General features: G+C 28.1%; 1 protein-coding gene across 1 annotated transcript in view; it reads left to right on the forward strand.

Moving 5' to 3' along the window:
- Positions 1-408: 408 nt before the first annotated feature.
- LOC107441899 (acetylcholine receptor subunit alpha-like 1) overlaps positions 409-15,180 on the forward strand; it is a 115,976-nt gene continuing 101,204 nt past the window's right edge. The window contains exon 1 of the mRNA XM_071184889.1: positions 409-785. Within this exon, the coding sequence (XP_071040990.1) occupies positions 597-785 (189 nt within the window). The 5' untranslated portion in view covers positions 409-596. The remainder of the gene's footprint in view (positions 786-15,180) is intronic.

Consider the following 15,180-nt stretch of genomic DNA (forward strand, 5'->3'; position numbering starts at 1 on the left):
GCATATATATTTATTAAATAATTTATAAAGAATGCATATAGTTTATAAAAATTTGCCAAATAATGCTTGACTCCGTATTATTTGAGATTGTATGATGAAAACATCATAGCCATACAATGTAACAGGTTTTCGGTTTATTTTGACTTGTTATTCATAGTATCTTTCTAAGAGCTCATTAATGCATACTTTTGCCGCACCAGACAGTTCTCTTTTTTTTTTCTCCAAAATAATTCCTCACTACGTTTTTTTTCCTTCTCTAAGCTTGTTTTGATTTGCAATTTTTTTAAAGCATCCTCATCTTGGCGCCTCTCTAGTCAGCTCAGCAATCGAAAGGTTAAAAACGAAAGAAAGAGGAAGCGGGAATGCTCAAGCAGCTTCCAACCACCCACATTCCCATCATCCCCTGCTGCTGCCGGTGACGTCAAACCGTAAGGGGGCGGGGTTATCAGAGGGATTCAGAAACTGGGGATTCCAAAGGCAGTTCTTGTCAGCCGGTGTTTTCTCTAAGAAATATTCTTAGCGATGAAGCACGAGATGGAAAACAAAATCTATTTGGAGGTCTTTTTGGTGATAAAATCACGCGGCTGACGACCACTATGATGTGGTGGACTCAGGCATTTGTTGTAGTGTGTTGGTTCGTTGGCCTAGGCGCGGGAAATCCAGACGCCAAACGGCTATATGACGACCTTATGAGCAGCTATAATCGTCTAATTCGACCTGTTAGCAATAATAGTGATACTTTGACTGTCAAGATGGGCCTCAAACTATCACAGCTCATTGATGTTGTGAGTAAACAAGCTCTTTTTTTTAAAAAAAAATCTTTATCCTACTACTTTAAAGTCTGCAATTATAGAGAGTATGCTAACCTGAGATTACCACGCGCTAAGACCTAAACACATTGTGTTGCAAAGTATAAAGATATTTTGAATATTTATAATCTATAAATATTGAAACCTATAAATTATAAAGTCTGCAATTATAGAGAGTACGGCTAACCTGAGATTACCACGCGTTAAGACCTAAACACATTGTGTTGCAAAGTATAAAGATATTTTGAATAATTATAATCTATAAATATTGAAACCTATAAGTTATAAAGTCTGCAATTATAGAGAGTACGCTAACCTGAGATTACCACGCGTTAAGACCTAAACACATTGTGTTGCAAAGTATAAAGATATTTTGAATAATTATAATCTATAAATATTGAAACCTATAAGTTTTTTCTTAATGCATTGAGTCGAACTACATAAAAAACTAAAACTTGTATTAATGCAAGATACATCTTTTAATTACCAATTCAATTCTTTTTTTCACAATCAGTCTCGAAAATAAGCTCTCATTATTATTAGTTATGAACTATCCATCACTATTTACTTTCTCCCGGGGAAAAAACTCGTCCAATATATATATATTATAACTGTTAGAAAATCTTAGTTGTCATGCATAACATTCTCTTTCTCGAAAACAGACAAGAAAAAATGATTTTCTAACCAGTTTTTGCTCTATTTTTCTTGATATGTAATCTATACCTTTAAAGTCCTTTTCATTAGACAAACTCATCCTAGATGTGAATAAAAAGTTTGAAAATTTAATATAATGGTGGAATGTTACTTGATTTTTATAAGATTGCGACAAAAAACAGATACACTGTTTTTTGAATCAGACTTCAGTTATTTTCTAGCCGGAAACAATTTTAATTTCCGAATTATCCTCTAGTAAAAAAACTGAAACATTTTAAAACTCTAAATCAAAAGCTTTTTAACTCATATCATGTATTATTTAATGTTTACATGATATGTCACCCAGGTTAATTATAGGAAGTTTAGGTGCATTGATTATGAAACATTTAATCATTTAGATCCCTTACAATGGCGTGGATATTGCTAGGAATGAAACAAACATTCTAAAATGGCTATAGTTAAATTAGTATCTATTACCTTACAATCAAAGCATGCAATTTTTTTAGACAGCTTTCACTTTATTTTTTTTTTTAATTTAAGAAGTTGTACTTAATTTCTTTTTCGGTCTGGTATCTTTTTGCCACCAATCCCTATTGATTACTATCAAAACTGAGAACGAAGACCCAAAAGTGATAGGGGGGATTAGCTTGAACAAAATTAATATTTTTGTCGTGAGAAAAAAAATTCATTCGAAAAATTCAATTTTATAAATTCTGAATTAATTGAAGATTATTTAAATAAATGAGAGTTTTTGATTTCATGTAAAAAGCATTCAATGAAATAAGTTTTCAAGTACTTTATAATTCTTTCTTATTAAAAGTCTTACAATCAACAATTGCTTGTCCTGGGTATGATTATTTCGTCTCATTCTGTTTATGAGAAAATAATTTATTCTTTACTATAATAATGAGAAACAACCAAAAGATCTATATAATTCCTTAAACCTGCCAACTTTTACGGGTATGTGAAATAAGAATTTAAAAAGTTAATTTAAAATCAAAAATATTTTTTCTGAAATTAAAGCCACTTATTTCTTCTGAACCTAAAACCATGAGGAAGCCATTCATTACTATTATAAACTTATAAACATAAATTATCCATTGGATTTATATTTAAATTTGCCCTACAAAAACATATCACCCAATTTTTGTAGGTATGCAACATGAGAATGAAATTGAACTAAAACACACCATTATACGATTATAATGTTTTTATATAAAAATTTATTTTCTCCAAAATTATTCTAAGTAGATATATTTAAAGTTAATTTTTTTAAAAATAAAGCATGAAACGGAAAAACATAAGTTATACTATCACTTAAAATCTAAAAATAAAATTTTCCTAAAAATTTGGAAAAGTTAGCAGCTATACAAAAATTTGAAAATATGAAACAATTTTTGTTTTTCATTTTCCTCATGTAATTGCAGAAGAAACTCACAAAAATTGATTTAACTGTGTGTAGATTAGCTGCGTAATCGATTAAACTCGTAAACATAGGACTTAATATAATAGTTGTTATTATAACAAGCGTCGTTGTTCATCAATACTTAAATTAAGTGGTTGTTTTTTATTACATAAACTACAGCTTATGCTTTTAAAAAATTATAATTACATGGATGTAGATTAAAATATTTTATTTTATATTACAAATTCTTTATATTACTAATTCATTATATGCTACAACATACGTTTTTAATAAATGATTATTACGTGAATATAAATTGAAGTATGATGCTTTATGTTACTAAATCATTATATTGCTAATTTATTATATTACTAATATTTAATAAACTTCAACATACGTTTTTAATAAACGAAAATTACATGAATGTATATTAAAATATGACGCTTTATATTATTAATTCATTATAAACTACAGCATACGTTTTTAGTAAATGATCATTACATGAATATAGATTAAAGTACAATACTTTATATATATATTTCATTATATTACTTAGGCATTTAAAACTACAACGTACGTTTTTAATAAATGATAATTACATGAATATGATACTTACATGAATATGGATTAAAGTGCAATACTTTTTATTTCTAATTCATTATATTACTTAGTCATTAAAAATTACAACATACGTTTTTAATAAATGAAATTATATGAATATGGATTAAAGTATGATGCTTTATATTACTAACTCATCATATTACTAATTCTTTATATGACTAATTTATTATAAATTACAACATAATTTTTTTATAAATGATAATTACATGAATTTAGATTAAAATATGATACTTTATATTACTAATTCCTTATATTACTCATTATAAACTACAACTTATGATTTTAAGAAATAATAATTTCATGAATATATTTAGATTAAAGTATGATACTTTATGTTACTAATTCGTTCTAAACTACAGTTTGCGTATTTAAAAAATGATAACTACGTGAATATAGACTAAAGTATGATGATTTATATAACTAAATACTATTTACGTCAGGTTTACGTATTTTTTTTTCCAAGATAAAAACTAAGAATGAAATATTTGTGTCACTAATTTTTATGTTTTTAGAAAAAAGAATGTTTTTCTATCAAGCGGTGAAGTGATAGAAATATTAATGTGAAAACGCATGATGATTTTATATCTTAGAAGTTTTCTGTTGAAGTATCTTTTCCTTTACAAAAGAATGTTGGCAGAGAAGTTGCACCCTAAGAGAAGAGGGAAATTCCCCAAATGCGGAAGAATTCAGCTAGAACGAATGCTGTAGTAAATGTTAGGATTTTATTAATGCTTCTTTCCTGAAAGCTTTTCTCTCCAAGAAAACTGATATGTAGGGGGAATGTTATTGAATTAACATACCGATAATGAAAATCTTGCCATGTAATGAAAATGAAGCTCGATTTCTTATTTTAATACTTTTAGTGATTTTCCAAGTTTTAGTTGTTCTTTTGCTTATTTTTATATCTGTTACGTAATAGAATTCAAGAAAAAAGCATGCACTTTAATGTACAGTCGGACGTCTACATAGCGAACTTCCATTTTGCGAATTTTTCTATTTTCCGGTTCTTTTCGGGGAACTAAGGACATTTTGAAAATTTCTTCGTAAAATAACTTCCAAATAGCGAAGTGGATCTTCAATTTAACGAACTTTTCTTTAAGATCCATTTTCCCTATTTCCCAAAATATTTCGGAGCAGTTCAAACTTGTTATCGCATTTTATGGGGGAAATGACCTTGAATTGTTTTTCATAGCCGCATAACTTTTAGACAAAGCAGTAATGTCCTAAACTCAGACAAAGTAAACGGATTTTATTAGTAGCAATTAAACTTAGCTCACGTGGTAGTGTATGTTTAAAATTACTTTTATAATAAATGCAGCTATAATTTTATACATAAATTCATCTTTTTTTAGTTGAAAATGTATGTGGCATGATAGTGTTACACTGGATAATGTTTTGCTCTATTCTTTCTTTCTATGCAGATTTCTTTCATGGTTAAGATTTATAAAATGAATAGTAGATTCTAGTTTACAAGATAAAGGTGCATCGATTGCTGTTTTAATTTTGTATAGTGTTAATGAATTTAAAACCTGTTTTGTGTTGTTTAAGTTTTTCTAAAGGTGGTTTTTCATTTAACTAATTTAACAAATAACGAAATTATTATCAGGATTTAGCGAGTTCATTAAATAGAGGTCCGACTGCAATTTATTGCATAAAAATATTCTAATTTCTTTTTCATTGGGGTGAGAAGTTATATAATTTACTTTTCCGTTTCATTAGGAGTAAAAATATAATAAAAAATGGTATTAAAATTACGTTACTTTCTATCAGGATTTCGGTTTTGGTATCAGGACGTGCCAATAATTCGAGTGAATACATTCAATTCTAAAACTGCTATTGATATTGTTTTCAAAATAGAGTAAAATATAATAAAAGAAATTTAATTTTTTAACTTAAATTGGCTGCAACTTTGTAGTTTTTGTTTGTCACTGTTCAAATTATCATTTCTAGGTAACAAGGTATGAGTGATTATAGTTTAACTAAATTGTGCTTAGCAAGGCTTCCAACATTTTACGCTTTTTGTAAAAAATTGCTCTAGTGTGGTAGCTATGTTGATGTTTTTACTGTATTATTTTTTACTCATTTAAACTTATTTCCATTAAAAAATAGTAGCTTTTTCTAGAATATTTCTTTTAGTTTACTATTGAAGGTGATTGCAAAAGACTTTTACGGTTTAAACAAGAATAAATTTGATTGGTGATAGCTGTGATTGAACAATTAAATAAATAAAAATTAATCAAACTTATACCACTTCTTTCATTTTAAGTCGCTTGTCGCACGCCTATGTATTAAAGTTACGTGCCACCTGACGTTAGCACATTTTTTAAGTGGTGGTTTTTTAATAATTGTCTTACCAGATAATTTTCAGGAAAATATTAGTACTTATTAAATTTTTAATAAAAGTGGTGAAGAATTTAATATTTTTTAATTTTTTTCATTTGCAATCATAAGATCCAATCTTTTCATAGGTTCGAGACTGAAATTCTAACTCCCTGCAATATTCAATGTGGTAGTTTAATAGCAATTAAGGAAATAACTGATTAGATTAATTTTGCGCTAGTTATACTTCGTAAAACAGAAAATTTAATTCTAAATTTTAAAAAAATCTGCCGTTAAAAACGGAAGAAATTTACATATGACTCAAAATTTCAGTGAACAGAAAAAAAATGGAAGATAGTAATTCTTTTTGAAACTAAATAAGCTTTTGTGCGTTTATTCACCTGTAAAAAATTTTCAAATTAATTGTAAGCTATTGAGTAGGATAAAAATTTCACATCTTACGAGAAACATTGCGTGCTTTTTAAATAAAATTTGAGGAGTAAAATAATTAGTAAAATTTAAGTAAATACACACAATTCTCGTATAGTTTGATTCAATTTTAAATGATACTGAAGCTAAAATTATATTTTCCTAGCATTTGTCAACTTAATTGTAACATATCTAACTCTAAATAGAACTCTTTTTGGAAAATGTATGTGTGGCAGATATGTTAGCTTATAACTTTTAGAAAATGCCTTTCATATTTTTTTTTATCATCAGATATTTAACAAAAATCATTAAAAACTTAAATTAATAGCTTCTTGATACGTACGAAAAACAAGCATTCTGGAACTGGAACTATATTAATTTTGTGGGGCACCTACACAATTGTGTTTATCCCCAGTAGAAAACTTGTTGTACCTGATAGGATTAGATTTCTTAAGGTGGAAATATTTTACATGAAGTGAATAAGAATTCTGAGTAAACTTTGGGAGAACTTTGAAACAAGCATTCATAATCACAGAATATTGCGAATTGTCCGTATTTTAGGAAAATATTTTTCCTAGTGATAGCAATGGTAATTATATTTTACTAAATTTGAATTAAAAAAGTTTTGTTCACCACTAAGCACAAATAATTGAAACACATACATAAAATAATATATAGTTAAATTTTTAACTTCTTAAGTTTTTAAAACAAATCGTGTTTGTTTCAAAGAATTTTGATTACCACTTTAAATTCAATTCCAAACAGCCTCGCATATTTCAAGTTCCTGCTAATCTCTTTCGCCCAAAATTTTTATTTAGCATATTTATCATACTTTTTATTACTTTCTTTTAATTAATTTAGGTTAAAATATTGTGCTTAACAATTTAATAATTCATGATTATAAAATACAGTATTTAACACTGGTAATTTTTTCAGTGTTTAAGGTAAAATCTTCGTAATACGACTCACTTCTAAACAACAATTTTTCATATTTGCTCTTATTTCCAGTTATGAAGATCGAAACAAAACATTTATTTGACCTTGAAATTTTTCTAATTTTCAAAATTAATTATTAATAAATTTTTGAATATGAATGAAAAAAAAACTATTTTCCAAAATATTTGTTTTCGGATTTTATATTTTAGTACAAAAGTAATTTTGATAATATAGCAATTTTTTTAGTAACTTTTCGGTTTTATAATTAAAAAGTACCAAAATATATATGTACTCTAAATTAGATCATCAGAATTCAATAAAAGCGGGCCGCAGTGACCTATCTCCATCAAAAGGTTGATGCAAATTAACTAGCTCTCTAATTCAAAGAAAATTAACTTAGGAAATTCAAAGATATTTTATTAACTTTTTTTTTGGTAACGCTTCTATTTATTATTGACTAATATATTTGCATACCTGCCAACTTTTAATCCTTTCGAGGATAATTTTCCCCAGTGGTAGTAAAATGTAATTTAAATTGCAATTTTATGGAGAAACATAAGCGGTATTTCAAAGAGGCTTCAGCGGACTGCCACAACAGTATTACATATTTATAAATATATTTAATTTTTTTAAAAATAGTGGTGGTTAATTAAATTCTAAATTAAGTTTATAAATGCTAGGAATATATGGAAAACATAAATTTTAATACCACTTTAAATATAGAAATAAGATTTTACGCCAAATGCGTTAAAGTTGGCAGGTATGCATTTGAAATAAACAATTAATGCCTTTATAATTGAAAGAAAATCAACATTGCAAATTAAAGTATTTTAGCTAATATTTTTCTATACATTTCTAATTATTACCAGCAAATTTCAAATTACTTTCTCTACAAATTAAAACATTTAACCAAACCAACAACATTCAACAATAAATCAGAATGAAGGAAAACAAGTTTAATCTTAGTTTTTTAAAATTTCTTCTTTATTTATTTTTGAAGCATATTCATCTGCAACATTAGAAGCGAAATTTCTTTCAGAATGAATTTGAGGCAAGGAATCGAAATTGAACTTTTCGTATTTTTTGCTTCAAAATTTCTCAAGAGTTTCCATCACGAAGTCTTATTTATTGAAGGAGTTTTATTTTCTCCTCTCTCTGTTGCAATCGAGAGAAATAAAACTCAATTTCATTAAAAGGCAAACACCTACATGTTCGAAGTTGACTGCGCTGTTTTATTTTGCACCGTGTAATTGAGTTAAAAGTTCTAAGACAGGAGTTTCGAATTACGATTTTTCTTCGTTTTCAACGAAGGTTTAAAAAGTGTTGTTTAACTTTTATAGTTTAGGGTTACGAATTATTTGGTCCTTTGCAAGCTGTCTTATTCGATTATTCTAGAAAAAGGAAATTTTAATTTGACATTATTTGTTTAAAATGTATTTAAACTTATTTCCCACGTTTATACTAAAATATTTTATAAACTAGAAATAATTCGAATTTTTTAACGTATATAAGAATTATTATGAGAATAATTATGGAAAAATAAAAAATTATTTCTATTTAGTTGGAGTAATGAATTAAAAATTACTACATTAATTTAATGGAAGTATTTTCAATTTTTTTTTATATAAATTAAATTTATACAGCGTGTTCAACCGGATATTTGAAATGAAGAAAATGACAAATGTAACCCTTAGACAAATAAATGAAGAAATTTTTTTATTTTTTTAAAATTTTTCTTAGCCCACTGACAGTTCTGCACGCAAAAAGTCGTATTTAAACAGTCTTCTCCGCATAGCAAAACCGGTTTTTCCATATTATTAAATAGGGAAATAATGTATTGGGGAGAAACATTCTTGCACTTTTCGCATTTACCCATTTGATAAGCAAAAATTATTATATAAAATTGATTTTGATGTTTGAAACACCTAATTAAAATGTTATATATTTTATCAAAAATATAGTTTATATATTTTAAAAACTTGATTAATAATTGATTTGGATATTTGAAATGGTAAAAAAAAATGACAAAATATAACTTTCAATATATTTACCCATTTGATTTCAATATAGTTAAGCATGTTTTTTTTTATTTACCCATTCCATATTTTTTTATTTACCATATTTTTTTATTTTTCATTTACCCATTTATATGTTTCAAGCATCAAAATCAATATATTTACGCATTTACCCATTTTTTTTTTATTTACCCATTCCATATTTTTTTATTTTTCATTTACCCATTTATATGTTTCAAGCATCAAAATCAATATATTTACGCATTTACCCATTTGCAAAAATTATTATATAAAATTGATTTTGATGTTTGAAACACCTAATTAAAATGTTATATGGTTTATCAAATATATAGTTTATATATTTTAAAAATTTGATTAATAATTGATTTGGATATTTGAAATGGTAAAAAACAAAATTAAAAATAAAACTTTCAATATAAAAAAAACTGAAAAGATTTGTTATTTTTTCATTTCGTATGAAACAAAAACTGAATAGAAGAATTCTTGATGTATTTTTAATAATTTAAAAAAAACTAAAGTATGTGTTTGTTATATCCCTATTAAAAAATAGTTAAAACACGTTTTTAAAATTTTATTAATCCATACAAAAGTTTGGAGAGTGGTAGCAAAACTACGTCGTTCCCTCTCTGTTTGTGAAAGAAAATATCCATTCGTGGATACCATAAACATAAATGATTCAGTATACATGTAATCAGTACTACAATCAGTTGTCGTAAATTTTTTTTTCTTTTTAAATTCAAGTTGTAGCTTTAGTGACAAGTTTGCTCCAACTTTTATGAAATCTTGCCCACCACTTTTTAAAATTTTAATTTCTGACGTTTACGTTATTCTTTGAGAAAGAAGCGTGCATGTAATGTGTTACTATGAGTTTACTTACGGAAAAACCAGGCTCGTCAACGTTCTGAACGATTCGGGAAAATTTCTTCGAGTGTAACCTAAGCTTATGTTTTAACACTAGGTTTACGGGACGCGTCATTTTGGCGCATTTCGAATTTTATAAGAAAAATTACAAAACCCGTTTTCATTTTTATTTAAACTCTTGTAATGACTTTGATCCATTGATCGAAGGAAATATATATTGAAGTCTATTTTATTCAAAAGCGTTGAAATATAGAAATTCTCTTCGTGGTATACCTATCTCTCCCGATATGCGTCAATTTAACTCGATCGTAATTTGGAGAAAATTTTGAGTAAACATGCAAACATCACATCAATAATAAATAGGAATGTTCCGGCACTACTTCGATCCGTTATCCGATATCGTTATCTGAAATGAAACAAGCAATCAACAATTGTTGCCGATAAGCAATAATAGAAAGAACAAAAGCAGAATGTCAATTGTTGTCAGATTTTGAAGGTTTCAGTTGCTTAGTTCGAGTATTCAAAAATAAAATACTAGAATATTTCATAAATATATATCTCATCTTTTCATATTTTTTCTTACAGTATATAATTACATTGCTAAGTGCAGATATGCCAACTGCTTCGGACAAGCCTAAATAATTAAAAAAAATGGTAACTAACTAGTAAGTAAATTTTGCAAATATAAAGTTGCGAGATATATAAGCCTACGAATTATTTAGAAATAGTGGTGGATAAAAATCTATTAAATTGAATTTATTAGACCAAGAATCACAATTGATAAACTACCACTTTAAAATATATATTTGCTGTCCGGAGCAAGTTGGAGCTTTTGTTTTTAATTGTTTTCTACTCCCTGAAATATTTTACAAAAAGCGTAGTAGTAGCAAACCCTATTAACAAAATGTTAAACTCGATGTTAATTGTAATAATTTTTTGAAAAAAAAAATTGTAATGTGAATAAAATATATCGCTGTGTAAAGTGTAAAATTGGTAAATGTTACAAAATAACAGATGATATGAAATTAATTGCAAATAGTATTAACTCTATTGTTGACAATGCAAACTAAAAAGTCTGTATTTCTTAAATGAAATTGTACATTTTCTCAATATAAAAATTTAATAACCGTTCACACGAGTCGTGGCAATATTTTTAATTTCAAGCATTCTTTGATATATTGATGTAATTCATAAACAATTTAAAAAGAAACCAAATTAACCTCAGCTTACTAATTCCTTTTCGTTATCCATTCATAGAACAAAGTGAACAAAAGAGAACCATTTCTAAGAAGAAATTATTAATTTTTCCTTTGGAAAGTTCATAATAAACATATGGTCATAAAAAAGTTAAATTACTCGCAACGCTTCTTCTTTTAAAGAAATACATTCTCTAATTTAATTTTTTGTACACAAGCGTAACTGGGAAACCAAAACTGTTCTTCGTTCTTTCACTTTTTTCGGTGTTTCTCATTAATGGTTCGCTTTGTCCGTTTCTCTTCCAATTTTTCGTCATTTCAGGTATAAAAGAGTAAGGTGTGTTTTCATCATTTTCATGCTTCGCGTTCGAAATTCTCAAGAATAGAGAGAGAAAAGGAGCTTTTAGTTTAAAAAGTCATAAACAATGTTACTTAATGGGTACAAGATGAAATTCCGCAACGAGTCCCACACACATTTAACGTTTGAGTAATTTAATATTATTTCTTTTTTAATGGGTGTTTATGAAGTGTTTTACTGTGCTTCGTCATTAATCTATTTCATTGTTTTCTGTATGCGAGTTTAGAACTTTGGTTTGATGGAAATTGCTCTTTTTTTGCCCTGTTTTTATGTTTTAAAAAATCGTAGAATAAAAAATAAAAAGCAATGAAAACTTAGAATTTCTATGTAATTATTTTTTTAATTTCTTTATTTAGTTATCGGATATTTTTTGNTATATGCTTTTAAAAAATATTTATCCCATTCTAGGTTTCCTTTAAAAATTTTCCGGAATAGAAAATTTCATATTAAAATTTTAGTCAGATTGAAATTTAGCAAGTGCTCCCTTTCAAAGTACTCATACTCATACTCATATGATTTGGTTATCTTAGCATCAGCCCCGCTAGAGGCTCCAACTAATTCATCTGAGTGGAAATAAATAATAAATCGCCGAAGCGCAACTTTCAAAGTACATTCTATGTTAAACAGCATACATTAGCTTTTTGTTATTTAAATAATATTGGTTGATAAACGTTTAAAACAATAAGTTTAACAGGCCCTTCAGCCAGGGTCCCTCAGGGGATGAAGTGCTCACCTCCCAATGAAGTGACCCGGATTTGTTATAGCTGGTCGATACTACTTCTGCCCCCGGCTCGCACCAACCCACAGTGCTGGCGTAAAATATTCTGAGTGGTAGACGAATCATCTGTTAGAATTCTCTTGCTGTCAAGCTAAACGTGGGTGATAACATTTGATGAATTAGAGTTTCAAGATAGGCTACGAGGTGCTGAAAAGGGCTAACAAAAACAACGTTAAAGTGATATAGTCTGAAAGAAAAAAATTCTATCTACATGTGGTTACCAACATTTACTTATGAAACAAAGATTAGCAAGCAACTAGCAAGGCTATACAAACACTTAGAGCAACACATAATTATGAAATAATGTTTGCTCAGTATTAAAATAAAAGACTAAAAAAATAATAATGCGAATAGGAAAATAGACTAAACTTTCAAATACATAGGAGAAAATTGAACTAATAAGTTGACCCTGAGTAGGCCACACAGCTCGAAAAAAAAAACTGACAATCGTATCCAAGGCCGTAGACAGGATTTTTTTTCGGGGGGGGNGGGGGGGGGGGGGGGAGAATTCGGTAAGAAGCAGGGACGGTTTCAGAGATGCAAAGTAGGGGCAAAACATTGTAACAAATATTGTTTATTCTGTTGTTTGCAAAAGTTAAACTAGTAATTAAAAAATATTACATAATAATTATTTTTCAATTAATATTACATAATAATTATAATCAATTTGTAAGCAAAGTTTACAAAGGCATGCGACGGGGATTTGAAGAAAATTTTTCGATTACTGTTTTAGGACAAACCTGAATATTTCGAAATATGCTTAATAAAGTTAGTTAATAAAAGGTTTGAGTCGTCAGTTTTTGTTTTTCTTTTTACTGAGAGGCTCAAAGAAAGACTAAAGAGTTTGAATCCCAGAATTTCGGGGGGGGGGGGATTTGTCCCGACGGTCCCCCTCCCTAGCTACGGGCCTGATCGTATCATAACGATACGTTTTGTAAAACGTGTAAAAGACGAGAAGATTTACAAAAGCTACATGTTGAATACCGCCTTAGATCAAAAATATTAAAAACTTTCAAGAAATGGTTTTAAAGAGGATAACAAACGTCAGATGGTTCGTTAGAAAGGATACAATACACCATTAACCTCTTGGGGACGGGTGATTCAGATAAAGCATTCGTGCAAGATCAGAATCAAGTTGTAATTAAATAAAAAACGGTAACTTTAATGTAGTCGTTGCAAATTTGACAGACTTACTTTGCTTTTACTTTAATTATTGTTAGTTTAATCATACGTATAATCAATGTTAATTCAAAGTATAATTAAATAACTTTATTTTGAACAAAGTGATATGGGGAATTAAATAAATCAAACAATTATAACTCCGCCCACAAATAAACTGCTAAAAAAATACTTTGATTACCAGTTTTATCTTTTCACCCTGATTGATACGGTTTTATGCTGGCACGTATTCAAACAGGCCAACTTTCTCCGAACAGCAAATAAATATTTTTGAGTTGTAGTTTATTAATGCATGATTCTTGGTCAAATAAATTTCATTCATTAGTTTTTATCTACCACTATTTCTAAATAATTCGAACGTTTACATGATTTGCCACTTTAATCCAGTCAAGTCATGATACACCATTTAAAAAGTTAGCAATATTATTACAATATTTGCAAATTTTAGTTTGTAGTTGTTTACCGTTTTTTAAATTATTACGGCGCGTCCGGAGCAGTTGGCATCTCTGCGTATTTGTGACAGTCGGCGCGAAAGGGTTAAGTAACAAATTCTACGAAAATGCCACCTCTTGCTCTACAGCAAATTTCAATGAAATATTCGAAAACTTAACTGAACATCAGATCAATAGTAGCATACTATTGCAGTGATGCATCATATTCCCGACATCAATCGCATATATATAACCTCATTTTCCTCATATCAGCTTAGCTAAAGTTCATACTTTTACAATATAGTCTTATCACCTATCAGCTTAGCTAAAGTTGGTTCTTAGCTCCGTCAGAACCAACCTCAATGATCCACATAAAATTCTCCTTTACCTCATTTGCATTCCACAACCTCATCGAAGCACCACAAAGATCAAGTCTTAAATGAATAGGAAAAGGACCGCTAGCGGCTTCGGGTGCCCAGATGTTTTACACAATTTAAGTGTTACGAAATGGGATTTATGCTTCATAAATTCAGCTAAAACGTTAACTGACTCATAGTTTGCCCTTTTTGTTTAACAAAATCAAACAAATAAGCAGCAACTATTTGCCTTTATATTAAGACTTACTTACTTTACTTTATTTACAAAAATTGGGCACCTGGGCCACTTAGCGGCCCCTATCCCATACATCTAGAAATTTACAGAAAATTTATAGTAATAACATTTTGAATTTAGCAGTCGATGTGGTAGCTAATAGAAAAACAAGCACTTTGCTTGAGTAAATATAACATTTGAATATCTGATTCATCGAATCTTAGTTGATATATATAAATATAAACATAATTTGACATATATATACATAAGTTGACATAAATAAATAATAACATAAATTGATACATATTTCACTAATTAAATTTCTATATTTTAACTAGCACATATTTAATTGTGACATACTTTGAAGTTCATTCGAATACATTGTGGTAACCATAAAAAAATTAAGCCGTTTGCTTGTGAAATAATAAAACAATGAAATTTAATATGACAAATTGACTTAACACTAGACTTAAATTAAAAATAAAGATAAAACATGATTTGATATGTACAGTAATTGATTTTTGAAAAATGAAAGGCATAATTGATGATATTAAGACTTGAAGAGACGGACAATTTA

This window comes from Parasteatoda tepidariorum, chromosome 9 (genome assembly GCF_043381705.1).
Source record: "Parasteatoda tepidariorum isolate YZ-2023 chromosome 9, CAS_Ptep_4.0, whole genome shotgun sequence".
NCBI classification, from domain to species: domain Eukaryota; kingdom Metazoa; phylum Arthropoda; class Arachnida; order Araneae; family Theridiidae; genus Parasteatoda; species Parasteatoda tepidariorum.